Raw genomic sequence first — 14,558 nt, forward strand, 5'->3', positions numbered from 1 at the left:
CTCAAGGCCTCCTCAATTTCAAATCAGACAATGACTGAACTCTAAGTCTCATTCTATAGATGTTTCATTAGAATACACTGTTCATACATGACATTCCACTTCTCAGTGCCACAAGAGTATAAATAAACATTTTAAACCAACAAGAGGACAGTATAACATAATAGATACTAGTGAATGACTGTATACGTTTCACAAACTAGTGTTTTCCTCAACATGCCTATCAGCGAGTAGCATTTTTCCTTATTAAGGGCAGATCTAACTGACATTTAAGGCCAGGGCACAACATGACTGAACAGCGTTGGCTCTGTATTGCCAAACCTAAAATCCAATCAGATGATAATACTGGATTCAGAAGAATTTTATACCTTTTCTCTAAATTAAATTTCTTTTCTTTGTTATTTTAGCCCATTATTTTTTGTCTTGGAGTAGGATACAGAGTGAATTTTATTTTATTGTTTATTTTATTTTATATTTTTGATTTTTTAGGTATTTGTAAAGGGCCAAATCTAAGTCCTCATTTTGTGTCCAGTCCTTACTTAGGCAGATCTGAGTTTTACTTGAGTAAAAGACGTTGGGGTTTAGCCCACTTGTTACCATTTGCCCCTCTCATTTAGCATAATTTGTCTCTGCTTTACAAATGATGTTCCCTCAATAGCTTCTGGCAAGTCATTCTCAAGCTTTAAATATAAATTACAAATCTTTCCTAATAAAACTTTTGTTTTTATAATTAGATGGAAATTAGAAATGATCATTTAGACGTTTCATTTCTCTTAATTCTGTTTCATTAGAGCCCTTAAAATGGGAAACCTTTCATATAGTGATTGGAAATGATTTTGTAAACATTTGTTTTCATTATATGTTAACTCCAATCTGGCTCCAAGTGCTAGCATACTGCTAGTACTTGGAATAAAAAACACTCTGGATCTCCAACTTTCCTGGGGTGTTTACATGTGTCCCATTCAATGCAGAGACTGATAAATATCCCTCAGCTACTTTTTCTGGCCATTCATCCAGTGTTTTTGTTGAACAGTGGAAACAGTTTGTGTTTTCTTGTTGGCGATTGAACAGGATAGGATTGACAGTCAGCAGCCTACAATCAAAGTTTGAAAATTTGTGATTAAAGTCTTAAAATACGAACTAACACTTTCCCCTAATTTTCTGGAGTCTTCCACTTATTGTTTCTATTCTCAATATCGCTTCTCTCATCTTTAGAAAGAGTAAAATCTATGTACCCTGTACAAAATACATGAACTAGCATAAAGGTTGGGGGCAGCCCTCTATCAGTGACCACAGCCTTCTCCATTCTTCCCGCTTAGGGTTCGTGACCAATGAATTCATGCACTTCACCAAACTGCTAGCCCATCCACAGCCTCCACTGTAGTCCCTAAAAGAGAACTACCACGGAGTCTGGTTCTATAGGATGCACCAGGCTGCAGAGTCCCCACATGTAACCTTTTCCTTTCTACCTGAACAACAGGGCAGAATCACAATAATTCCAGTCTGGTTTGGCCTTCAGCAGAGGAATCTGGAATCTTTCACCCTGAGTTTGCAGGATCCATTTCACTGAGAGGTTGCAGAATCCAGGATGTGGCTTCCTAATGTTTAAAATAGGAATGTAGGGTTCTGTTAGCATTAATTGGAGATGTGTACTGAAGGTTGACATACCCGTTAGTGTCTATGAAAATAAGAGAGGTTAAGAGGAGGATCTTTTTTTAATGATAAGATATAAACATACCGTATGTTGTATGATGTTAATTACATTCTCTTTTTTGTGTTCCGCCCTACAATCTTTCAGAGATGGAATTGTCATTGTGTGTGTGTATATGTTCTGTTTTAGAAATGAAAGAGCTTCAGAAGTGTCATTTTCAGTTGCTTGGTAATATGGTCTTTAGGCGCTGAAGTCAGGGATGTGGGGCCAGTTTCTGATATTTTTACACATGTGGAATAGTACCATACACAACTTAACAAAGTAAGGGTGCTAGGATCTGACATATAAGAAAACAAGTTTTTTTTTTCAATACTGAGAAAATTGTGTTATTAAATTCTTATTCAATCCTTCTTTTCTCAATAAAATAAAAAAAAAAATGTTGTAGGGCTTAAGACTTTTTCTACTTACATGCACTAAGTCAGAACAGCAGTGATTTTAAAATATGAAATGTGGGAAATGCTCTATCCAACATATTGGTCTAATTGCTTTTATTTATTTAATTTTATTTTTAAAGTTAACTATTTAAATTTGAAATGTGGTAAGTGAGCAGACTCAAAAATGATTTCAAATAACTTTTGTGAGATTTTTACCACATATGCATCATTTACTTAGTGTAACATGCATGCCAAAACATTTACACATATTACCCTAATATAATGGGTTCTAAGAGCACCATTATGGAGTACAGAGTACATAACACATACTGCCTGCCAGAAATAGTTTTCATTTTTATTCAGGCTGAGATCATAGATTGAAATTATTCAGACATTGTTTCTGCCTGTGGCAGAATTGTTCTTGCTTGTGCTACTCCCAAAAGGAGCCACATGAGAGGACAATCAGATGGGGAGGGCCTGTAAAAGATGGAGAGGGCCTGTAAAAGTGCCACATATTGCTCCAAGGAGCCCTGTGATTAGCTAAAGAATGATACTGCCAGATATAACAAAGGCCAAGGATTCACAGAAGAAAACCTGTACTAGTCAGTACCAACAACACAAATGATGCTCCTCATCAGTTTACCTGTGCACTGGGGCAGCAGGTCAGCAGTATATGGGCTTACTGAAGGTTTGATTTGGCTTGTCCCCACTGGGCTGCAAGTAGTTGAAACTCACTGGTCCAGACTGGGGCTTAGTACACACTTACCAGGAAATTCGGCGGCAGTCAATGGGAGTTACGCAAGCTATGCAGAGTAGCTTGCGTAACTCCCATCGACTTCCTAATTTCCCTTTAGCATGCTGTTTCCACTGCACTGCACCAATGGGAAATGTGTTCCCGTTGACACAGCGCTATGCCTTTTGAGGAGGTGATTTAATTGAATCCACTTCCCGATCAACTGAGCGGATCTTCACTGCCGCTGTATCAATCCGGATAGATTGATCTGAAGGCGGCGAAGTTGCCTCTGTCTCTGTCTTCCAAGGTTGCCTGACGATAGAGTTTCTAATACACTTAACTATGCAATTGTTAAGTTGCTAATTTAAATACATACATAAAACTGGAAAAAAACCAGGGAAAAACTTTAGAAATACAGATATTTTTTCTTTGGCATTACGATTTATCACCCACCTTTTTATCATAAGCCATCTGCCAATTTTATTGGACCTGTTATTAAGAGCTTGTCCTGAAATGTCACCTTTTTTTGGTGATTTTTAGAAAATGAACAGGCCCTGTTTCAAGATCAGAAAAACTCTGCACTGCTTTTATAGTCTGAAATAAGCAAGTATAATTCCTCTATTATTATCCAGGGATAATGTGTGAGTGGGAGGATTTTATTAAAAGCCTAATGAGCATTCTCTACGAGATCTCAGATCAGGTTAAAGTGAGAAAAAAGAATGGACTTTGCTATATTATTGTAGTAAATGATACTTTTACCAAGAATAGCTTGAACCACATTCACCATTTATATATGTGGGTTTTTCTCAACTCTCTGTTCCTCTTAGAAGTGAAATAAGATTCTCAGCAAGAGGAAATAATATTTTAGTGTTGTAGGTTTATGAAGATTTTAATATTGGTTTCCTATTTCTTGATTTGGAATTAACATTAATGCAGAAATTAATAAGCCTACTCTGTATAAAATCCATCATTTCTGATAGACTGCAAGTTTGCTATTTACCTTTTTCCATTCCTTTGTCTTTTTACCTTTATTCATTGAAATCAATGAGAGTGTTATATCTTGGAAAATGCAACTTTCCAGGAGAATGGCATGAATTAGAGATGTTATATCCATCTCAGTCATAAAAATCTGATCTATAATAATAGAAGCAATTTTTAAAAAATTGAGTGTGTTTAGGGTTGTGCCAATTGACTAGGTTGCTGAGCAGCTTGAAAATTGGCCGTATTTGGTCATCAGACTATGCTGAATATCTTCAGTTGATACTCATGCTATTCAGATATTCTTTTGTCCATCGCCCTAGCAGTTACTTTCAGTGATGTTGACAGAAATTGAACTGAATTACGAATTCTCATCAGTGCTACAGTTCTGCCCTGTTCAGCTGGGCCTGTCCAGTGGACAACATTTAAATTGATTCTAGCTCAGCACTTTACTTTTTGTTCCCCCTACCATTTCTTCCAGCCTGCACAGAAAAAGAAAAGATAACCTCAGGTGGCCCCCTTCCTTTCTCTCTTCGGGGCACGTGGGGGAAATAAAGGCACTCCTTACCACACAGGAAAATGAAGCTGTGTAGACAGACAAGGCTAGGACCTCCTCTCCCACAGAACTTTCCACACCTCCAAGGGAACCAGTTTCCCTTTCTTTCCTTTGGGGGGAGGAACAGTGAGTGGCCTTCTACACCCTTACCTCCTGAGTTTCTACTAAAGGCTCATTATGCTCTTTAAGTAAAATGATTGATTGAGACGTTGAGGAGAGAAAAATGAAAAGGCACCCAAGTTTTACACATCCAATGGGTGGGAATTCTTCAGGAACTTGCTCCTTGGCTGAGCAAATAACAAATCATTACCTATAATTGGAATGCACACAAAGCAGTCAGTTGCAGATACACAGGATATGCTAGTGGGATAGCTATAAAATGTCTTTTATAGCTTTTTCCTTTTTAACTTTGCAATCTTTTTTATTGCTAGGATCTCAGAAATTATTGCCCCAAATACATGTGAATTAGTTTTCTTTCCTGCAAAAAAAAAAAAAAAAAAAAGAGCACTTGCTGGCCATTTAGATTTTTCTAGCATAATTCTGCTATTATTAGATTAGGTATTTACATTGGACTGGCCTTCAGTCTTTTCATTTGCCTACTTAATCCCTTGAATACCTTTCAGCTTGTGCAGTTTTCCTGTTGACTCCTCAGCTATTCTGTTTCCCATTGCTAATTTTGGAGGCAAATGAGTTTCAAGAACTCATCCTAGGTGGGGTTTCTTAAAGTGCCAGTTCAGTTTGGGAATTGTAAATGGGGTAGTCTCATGTAGATCCCAATGCTGGGGATTCCAGCGCTGTCAAGTCCTGGGAACACAGTTCTTTATTCTTCTCATAATTAACTCCGAATATGGTTTATTGTAAATTACTTTCAACTCCTTGAAACCAATCCAGTTTTCACACTCACAGATTATTGCTCTTTGTCTACCCAGTATATATACATTTTCACAAGATCAAATTGTGCCCCTCCCCCTTTATGGGCATGTAGGTTTTTGGGCAAAATGCAAACAGTATGGTTCTGCTGTTCAGTGATGGAACCTAGCATATATAGGTTGCAACCTTTGTATCCAGGGAACATCTGTGCTGGACTCATTCCGTGTGTGCCACCAGGGTGGGACAGGATGTCAGGTACTCCGTTATTTATCATTACTCTACAGATCAGGTGTATCTATTATCTCCAACCTGGAGATATAAATAAACTTAGCATCCCTTTCTGAAGGCTTGATGCAAAACCCATTGAAGCCAATGGAAAGACTCCTATGGACTTCAGTGGGCTTTGGATTAGAAAGAATGAGAAAGAATTAGGACAGAGACTGAGAAGCTCTGCAGGGAAAAAGCTAAGCTCTAGGAGTAGGTTTAGACTGAAATTTATGCTTTGCTTTGCATTGCTGTTAAAAAAAAATAATAATGTCCATTTAGGGTCAGACTAATAGTCCATCTAGCCCAGTATTCTGTCTTCTGACAGTGGCTAGTGCCAGATGCTTCAGAGGGAATGAACAGAATAGAACAATTATTGAGTGATCTGTCCCTTGTTGTCCTGTCCCAGCTTCTGGAATTCAGAAGTTCTGGGACAACCGGCGCATGGTGTTGAGTCCCTGAACATCTTGGCCAATAGTCATTTATGGACCTATCCTCCATGAGTGTAGCTAATTATTTTTTGAACCCAGTTATGCTTTTACTGTTATACCGTTGTTTAAGTTAACAATAAAAGCAAACCCCAGGAAGATGGTGTCTTTTAAGCACTAACTCAATGTATGTGTGCGGGGTAGAGAGAGAGATTGATTGTGGTTGCTGCTCAGAGGGGATTTTGGGGCTATATTGGATCCAATAGATTGAAAAATAGGGGTAGATAATTGCATACAATGTCACGTCTTCTTGGATTTGATCTTGGCATGACTTCTGCCATTCCTGCCGTGTTGCCCCAATTGCTGCTGCTTCTGTTATGGTGCAAAGTCTTATTTTAGTTTTCTATCTTGGTGAATGTCATGGGGTTCACTAATCACCACCGGGGGGGGGGGGGTGCATTCTCCTGGCTACTCTGAGCATCAGCTGTTTCAGCCTGATGCTCTCTTCTTGAGGTTTCTTGGCCTGTTGTCTCACTGTGTTGCTCTGAGGTACCTCTCAGGAGCCGCAGCACCTTGTCTTCATAGTTTAGCTCTACAGCCAAGTCACAATAATCCTCCCCTTCTGAGGTTCTGTCAAGTCCTCCACTGTGTCCCAGGCAGAGCTTAAGTCCACTGCCCTGCTAAGTCACCCCCGGTACAAATGGTCCCGGACAGTCTCCAAGATCACTACCCTGATTGTGTCACTCGTTCAGTGGCCGATAAGGGAACCCAGGTCTGCCCTTTGCTCTGGGTTCCAGTCCAGGGGCCTATGGTACCCAAGTCTGTACTACTCCAAATCTTCCCTCTGACCTGGATTACCTCCTACTTTGCCTATCCCAGGCTCTCATTCTCAACCCTAGCTAAACTGCTATCTGCTGGGTCTGCTAGACAAAACCTTCCTCTTTAGTCTAAAACCCCTTTCTCTGCTTTGTCCCAGGGAAAGTGACTTGCAGCCAGCCCCCTTTCTGCTACCAGTTCCCTGGCTTTATAGAAGTCCCTCCTGTTCCTCCATAGCTTCCCTTAATTAGGGCTTTCCTCTCAGTGTAAATATTCACCTGCGCAACCTAATAGGTTCATTGGTCAATCTGACCTACATTAACCTCTTCAGGGTGAATGTGGGAAGCACACCCCTTCACAGTGAACAAATGCATTGTCAGAATAACTATTAAATATTCCCTCCTTTGCAGATGATGGTAATAATGTCATGCTGAATCTACTGGTAGATGGTGATTTGTCACCACTATCTTCTGTCATCAGTGGCCCTTACCACACTTGTTCATTGTTCGTATTGTTCATACTGCAGTTTTACATGGCCATTTCTTAATCCCATCAAGTTTGGAGCAGGATTAATTTTGTATAGTCACTTTTTCATCAGACTTCCATTTCACCCGGGGCACTCCATAGCAAATATTCTACACTGTACTACTTCAACTCAGAGGGTAGTAAGTAACTATTGTTTATTTTGAATGGTATGCATTTGCAATGGCATTAGGAGAATGGTTCTCGATAGTACTTACACGTCTTCTATCAAGCCTACCATGTATTACTATTATTACTATTATTTTGTTTTAAGTATAGTACTGGAAACTTACACAGTACTTTCTAGACATATTCCTTGCCCCAGGCTGTTCACAATCTTATCTAGATAAGATCAACAAAATTAAGATAGAGAGCAATAATTTGGGAAAGAAGAGGGCAAGGGTAATTTTCGGAGAGGACGTTTTAAGGGGGAGATTTGAGAATCCAATCTTATATCCATTTCAGCGAATTCTACTAAGAGAAAATGAGAGCAGAGATGTAGATGAGGCCCTTGGACATGAGACTGGGGAGCTTGAGTTTAATACAGCAAGAGAAGAAACCAGTTAAGGTATTCAAGGATGGGCAACATGGTGAGAGCAACGAGACGAAGATGTTAGCAGTTGCTCTTTAGTGCTTAGTTTTTAGCTTCTTTGTCAAATACTAATTTCTTCCTATTGCCAAGAAAGATGCCATCTTTATTGCTGATACTTTGTATAATTTTTATTATGTAAGTCATACAAATACCTCATTTGGCATACACAATCCCAATACTCATACATATCAGTGTACATAACTTTTTTCCCCTAAAATTAATTTGTTTGCTCATTCTTTTCTGGGTAAGTCTGTAAAATTACTTCCAGTTGTGTATACTGGAAGTATTCTATTTTAGTATTCTGTAAGAAAAGGACATGACCTAAAGACAGAAGTAACAGAACAATACATGAGTGTGCATATATGTATATCATATGCTCAGTTTAAATATGTGTTTGATTTCCTCTGTTCCTTTTAATCTGAAGATAGAAGGCAGTTTGGGTGAAAGTGAACATTAAATGATAGATTTCATGATTCTAAGGAAAGGAAGAAGTAAAAACCGCAGAATAAGAATAATGGACTTCAAAAAAGCAGACTTTAACAAACTCAGAGAACCGGTAGGTAAGGTCCCATGAGAAGAAAATCTGGAAAGTGGAGTTCTGGAGAACTGACAGTTTCTAAAGAGAAAATATTAAAGGCATAACTGCAAATTATCCCGATGCAAAGCAAAGACAGGAAGACTAGTAAGACGCCAATATGGCTCCACCAGGAGCTCTTTAATGACCTGAAAATCCAAAAGAATCCTACAGAAAGTGGAAACATGGACAAATTGCTAAGGATGAATACAAAGTAATAGTGTAAGCATGTAAGGACAAAATCAGAAGGGTGAAGGCACAAAATGAGTTACACCTAGCAAGGGACAAAAAAAGGCAATAAGAAGAGGCTTTATAAATACATTAGGTACAAGAGAAAGATGAAAGAAAGTAGGGTTCCTCTGCTTAGTAGGGAAGGACATCAAGAAAACAGGTGTTTAATGCCTATTTTACTTCAGTCTTCACTAAAAAGATTAATTCTGACCAGATGCTTAACAGGATTAATAACAAGGGGGAAGGAGCATAAGCCAAAACAGGGAAAGAACAGGTTAAAGCCAACATGAATTTGTGAAGTATAAATCATGCCAAACCAACCTAATTTCCTTCTTGGACAGGGTTCCTTGTCTAGTGGATAGGGGGAAGCAGTAGACGTGATATATCTTGATTTTAGCAGGGCTTTTGACACAGTCCCACATGATACTCTCAGAAGAAAACTAGGGAAATGTGATCTAAATTAAATTATTGTTAGGTGGGTACATAACTGGTTGAAAGTCTGTATTCAAAATGTAGTTATCAATGTGTTCCTGTCAAACTAGGAGGGATGTAACTAGTGGGGTCATGCAGAGGTCTTTCCTGGGTGTGGTACTATTCAACTTTTTCATTAATGACTTAGATAATGGTGTGGAGAGTTTGGTTATAAAATTTGCATATGACACCAAGATGGGAAGGGTTACAAGCACTTTAAAGGACAAGATTAGAATTCAAGGAGACCTTGACAGATTGGAGAATTGGTCTGAAATCAACAAGATGAAATTCAGTATAGACAAGTGCAAAGTACTGCACTTGGGAAGAAAAAATTGAATGCAAAAATACAAATTTGAGAATAACTGATTAGGCAGTAGTACTGTGAGAAAAGATGTGGGGATTATGGTGGATCACAAATTGAATAAGAGTCAGCAATGAGATGCAGTTACAAAAAAGACGAATATCATTCTGGGGTGTAAAATAGGAGTGTCATATGTAAGACATGGCGGGTAATTGTCTACTCAGCACTGGTGACACCTGAGCTGGAGTATTCTGTCCAGTTTTGGGTGCCATATTTTAAGAAAGATGTGGATAAATTGGAGAGAGACCAGAGGAGAGCAATAAAAATGATAAAAGTTTTAGAAAACCTGACCTATAAGGTACTGAAAAAAGTAGAGTGAGGGGTGACCTGATAAGTCTTGAAATAAGTTAAAGGCTGTTATAAAGAGAATGGTGATCAATTGTTATTCATGTCCACTGAAGGTAGGACAAGTAGTAATGGGCTTAATCTGCAGCAAGGGAGATTTGGGTTAGATATGAGGAAAAACTTTCTAACTATAAGGATAGTTAAGTACTGTAATAGGCTTCTAAGGGAGATTGTGGAATCTGTCATTGGAGGTTATTAAGAACAAGTTAGACAAATACTTAACAGAGATTGTTTGGGTATAATTGGTCCTGCCTCACTGTGTGTGACTAGACTAAATGACCTTTTGAGATCCCTTCCAGCCCAATATTTTTATGATTCTATAAAAGCAGTGGAGCAGATCCTCAACTAGTATGAATTAGTCTATCTCTTTGGAAGTTGTGGAGCTCTTCTGATTTACTGAAAATATGGCCCAGTGTATTTAATTTGACCTCTCCTGTGCTTTCTTTATCGATACCATATGTAAGAAATCAATACGCAAATTGTGCAAACCATGAGAAGACTTCAGAGGCCTAACGCATTCATTGAAACAAACGGCACTTGCTTATTTCTCACAAAAAAATCTATGTCATTCTTAAAGTAGGAAATATTTTGTGTCTTAAGGGGGAATTGTGAAAGCTGAGAATCATGGACAGGGCAGGGCATAAGTAAAAGGATCAAACTTCATAATCAAGGCAGCTAAATTTCTGTAAGACTATCACCTTCCTTAAACCTCATTTTGCTCCGGGAAACTGGGAGATCTCTGCAGGTGCATGGGTAATAGGACCATTCCTTAGCATGGAATTTAGAGACAGTTACCTAATTTGCTGTTGTAAACACCTCACTGTAATATTTATATACATTCAATGTCATCTGATACAAATGTTGCAGATATAAGTGTTTTGTATTTTCATGTTTTGTTGTTTCTTTGCAGGAGTCAGAGAGTAATAAGTTATGTTCTTTATATTCCTTCCGGAATACCTCTACCTCACCACACAAGCCCGACGAAGGAGGTCGCGATCGCAGTGAGCTAATGACCAGTGTTAATTTTGGAACGCCAGAACGCCGCAAAGGAAGCCTTGCCGATGTGGTGGACACACTGAAACAGAAGAAACTAGAGGAAATGACCAGGACTGAACAGGAAGGTATGTGTGGGTTAAGACTTCTGTATATTTTTTTCTTACACATTCAATGCCTTAAAAAATGTGTGGGGTATCAAGAGCCAGAGAAGTACATAATTGGCAATAGCTGGGAAAAAGTTATTCATGGTTACCATGGCAATGACAGTTTGCAATCCATTAGGCATGTTAGACAGATACCTTGGTTTCCAAAAACTTTCTGAATTTTAGGTGTTGCCTATGAGTCAAAGCAAAGATTTAAGCTTAGATGAAGTCTCAGCTTATTTAAAAAATCATGATGAATTGCTAGCTGGTCCCATGGTGTTTGCAGATATATTTCAGTATTTTTTCTCCTTTTAAGAGAAAAATATTTCTTTTAAACAATAGAAGTGAAAAAGACCATTACTTATGTCATTTCATCTCAATAATTGTCATCTTTCTTCACTTTATTCATCCCAACTTTTGCAGCTAGGTAGTTGTTTTAGAGGTAAGGAGGAGTTAGCTCTAACCTGTATTTCTAGATCTGTGACTGAAGAAATATGTTCTATAAAATTTTACAAAATGCACATATATTGTTGCAAGTGTCAAAAGGAAATACAAAAATAGGGACAAATCTTGATACTACGAATCAGCTTATATTCTATTCTTAGTCAGCATAATCCTCTCTGACTTAAATGAGAGTTTTGCCTGAATAAGGGCCAAATAAAATTGGGGAAATGAGTTCATCTTTCTAGATCTGTACATGGATGGATTCTTCTGCACAGACGTCTCCCCATTTCAGGTGTAGTAAAGCCTCAGCAGCCTATGTGGCCTCATCCTCCCAGTCCCTGAGCCCATGGGTAGACCTGCACAGTGTCTGTATTAGGGAAGAGGTGAGTGGAGGGGATGTCAGAGTCAGGACAGGGGTTGGGAGAAAATATATGCAAGAGAAGGACACTCACAGTCACAGAGTCTTCCACTCCCCCCACCAATTGGTGGGTATTTCTGGGTTAAAGGGGCTGTAACATTCTGGTCTTGAGAATGTGGTCCACAGGCTTTAAAGGGTACGCTGTGAGATCTTCAGACTCTGTAGCAAACTAGAATTCTATTGAAAATTGAAATGGATACAATCAATTTAAATATGGGGAAAGTATGCAGGGAGGTAGATTTATGAAGGTTTTTACATTTCTTGGCATAGTTTTTAAATGACAGGCACACAGTTAACTGTTCTATAGGTGTCCTTTCCTAAGCGGGAGAAGCATTTCCATAGAATGTCCTAGATTTTTGTGAACCATCTGTCTGTTTTCAACTGTAAAGATCATTCTTTTAAAAATTATTTCTTATGTTTGATGGCTAGACTAGGAAACTATTTTAAATTTTACTTTGGCAAAATCGTTTTTTACAGTCAGATAACAGTTGTTCTGTACTACATGCTAATCAAAGGCATCTTGGCTCATATTTGCATCTGGAGTTTGCAAGTTGTTGTTGATCATAGTGAAACTACATTAAGACTTTTCCAAAAGTGCACTGTGTGGAGTGCAAAAACAAATGTGCATAAAATAGCTTACAGTTAATATTTTGCTGTGATGGATTAAGCACTTTAACTTCTCTTCCTATTATAATTCTGGTGTTTTTTCTGTCCTCCCTCTTTACTAGTATACACTGGGGGTTGATTTGATCTAAGAGAGGTACTTTATACAAGAAAAATATCACTTTTTACTGAATGTAAGAGTTATCCATGCTCCATATTCCCACCAAATGAAGAGGGATGTTTGCATGATTTATAAAACTTGCTCTGAGGAACAGCTACTGCTAAAGAACTGTTTATTTTAATGCCTCTTTATTTTGGTACAAAAGTGGCTGACCACATCTTCATGTTAAATTATTTTCACGTTTTTGCCCAGTTACTTTGATAGAGAAAGGTCACCTGACTATTGCAAGAAATAATGGTTGGGCATCAATTTGCACTGTGTTTTAATCAGCGATTATAGAAAATTAATTTGCAGCAAATACTTGCAGTTGTATAGTGTATTTCATGCTCCAAAATCTCAGATATTTTTAGTTTTTATACTGAGTGGAAATAGATTATAATTCTTGTGGCAGATTTAGGTACCTGTGTGTGTGGAATAGCAAAATGCTGAATGTACCTACCCTAGTGTTTACCTGAAAAACAAATAGGTAATGCAAACCTGTGATCCACAATTTTTCACACTTGTTTGATCTGAATAAAATGAACATTTAAAAATTAGTTTCAATTAAATGTTTTAAGGCTCTGATCTTGCAACTGATTATGTGCGAGCAGACCCTGTGCTTGCACTCAGTCAGTTTCAGGAATGAAATCTAAGCTAGTAAACACTTTTTGTCCTGTAGCAATCCCTTTCTTTTAAACTACCCAATAATTGCCTGAGTATAGCTGGGCCTAAGAGGTTTGTCTTTCAGCAAATAACAATCAAAATAGGCTTGTTTAGAGTTTATATGGTTCTTCTGAAAATGATATACAGCCACAGCAGCTGAAGAGTCGTATGCATGACTCATATTGAGCCCTGATGTAGTCATGACCTAGTACAACAGTGCTCCTGGTCCAGAAAATTCAAAAGCCACTGTCTATTAATTGCTAATTTCAATAAATGAGGGACATCTTAATACAACAACTCAATGAATTCAATGGAGAGGAAGCATTAACTCCTACTGCATACTACTATATTCATTCTGTGGGGCTTTTTATCTGTGTTTCTCAAAGGACTTTATAAACAAAGTCTCTCATCACTCCAATGAGGTAGGTAAATAGTCTTTTTTTGCAGTTTTACATGGAGGAAACTTAGTCATAGGAAGGTTAAGGGTCGCGGTTCTACTTCTATTAAGTCAACAGACCAATTGAATTAGGCCCTATGTGGCCATTGCCAGGTCATGCAGTGAGTCGGTAGCAGAGCTGGAAATAAACCCAGAGCTCCTGACTCCGTCCCCTGCAGTGACCAGTACTGACTCCCCTCTCCCAGGTTACCTTTAACTTCATAAAATTTCTGGCCTACTAGTGGTATGTGGATTACGGTTAGTGTGAAAATAAGACCGGATCAGAAGCTAAAACAGGGAAAGAACAAGTTAAAAATTACTTAGACAAGTTAAAAGTCTTCAAGTCACCAGAGCCTGATGATATGCATCCTAGAATATCCAATGAGCTGACTGAGGAGATATCTGAACCATCAGTGATTATCTTTGAAAAGTCTAGGAAGACAGGAGAGATTCCAGAAGACTGGAAAAGGGCAAATATAGTTCCCATCTACAAAAAGGGAAGTAAGGACAACCTGAGTAATTAGAGACCAGTCAGCTTAACTTCTGTACCCAGAAAGATAATGGAGCAAATAACGAAGCAATCAACTTGCAAACATCTAGAAGATAATAAGGTAATAAGTAACAGTCAGCATGGATTTGTCAAGAACAAATCATGTCAAACGAACCTGATAGCTTTCTTTGACAGGGTAACAAGCCTTGTGGATGGGGAGAGGTGGTAAATGTGTTGTATCTTGACTTTAGTAAGGTTTTTGATACTGTTCCGCATGACCTTCTCTTAAACAAACTAGGGAAATACAACCTAGATGGAGCTTCTATAAAGTGGGTGCAAAACTGGTTGGAAAACCATTCCCAGAGAAAAAACAACTAGAGTT

General features: G+C 38.3%; 1 protein-coding gene across 16 annotated transcripts in view; it reads left to right on the forward strand.

Annotated features, from left to right (window-relative positions):
* Nucleotides 1-14,558, forward strand: part of SOX6 (SRY-box transcription factor 6) — a 480,108-nt gene that overhangs the window by 214,234 nt on the left and 251,316 nt on the right. For all 16 annotated transcript variants that reach the window (XM_067540705.1, XM_067540707.1, XM_067540708.1 and 13 more), the window contains one exon: nucleotides 10,734-10,944. In XM_067540705.1, the coding sequence (XP_067396806.1) occupies nucleotides 10,734-10,944 (211 nt within the window). The remainder of the gene's footprint in view (nucleotides 1-10,733; nucleotides 10,945-14,558) is intronic.

The sequence above is a fragment of the Emydura macquarii genome, unplaced genomic scaffold (assembly GCF_026122565.2).
Source record: "Emydura macquarii macquarii isolate MOO-44397 ecotype Brisbane River unplaced genomic scaffold, CSIRO-AGI_Emac_v2 contig_587, whole genome shotgun sequence".
NCBI classification, from domain to species: Eukaryota; Metazoa; Chordata; order Testudines; family Chelidae; genus Emydura; species Emydura macquarii.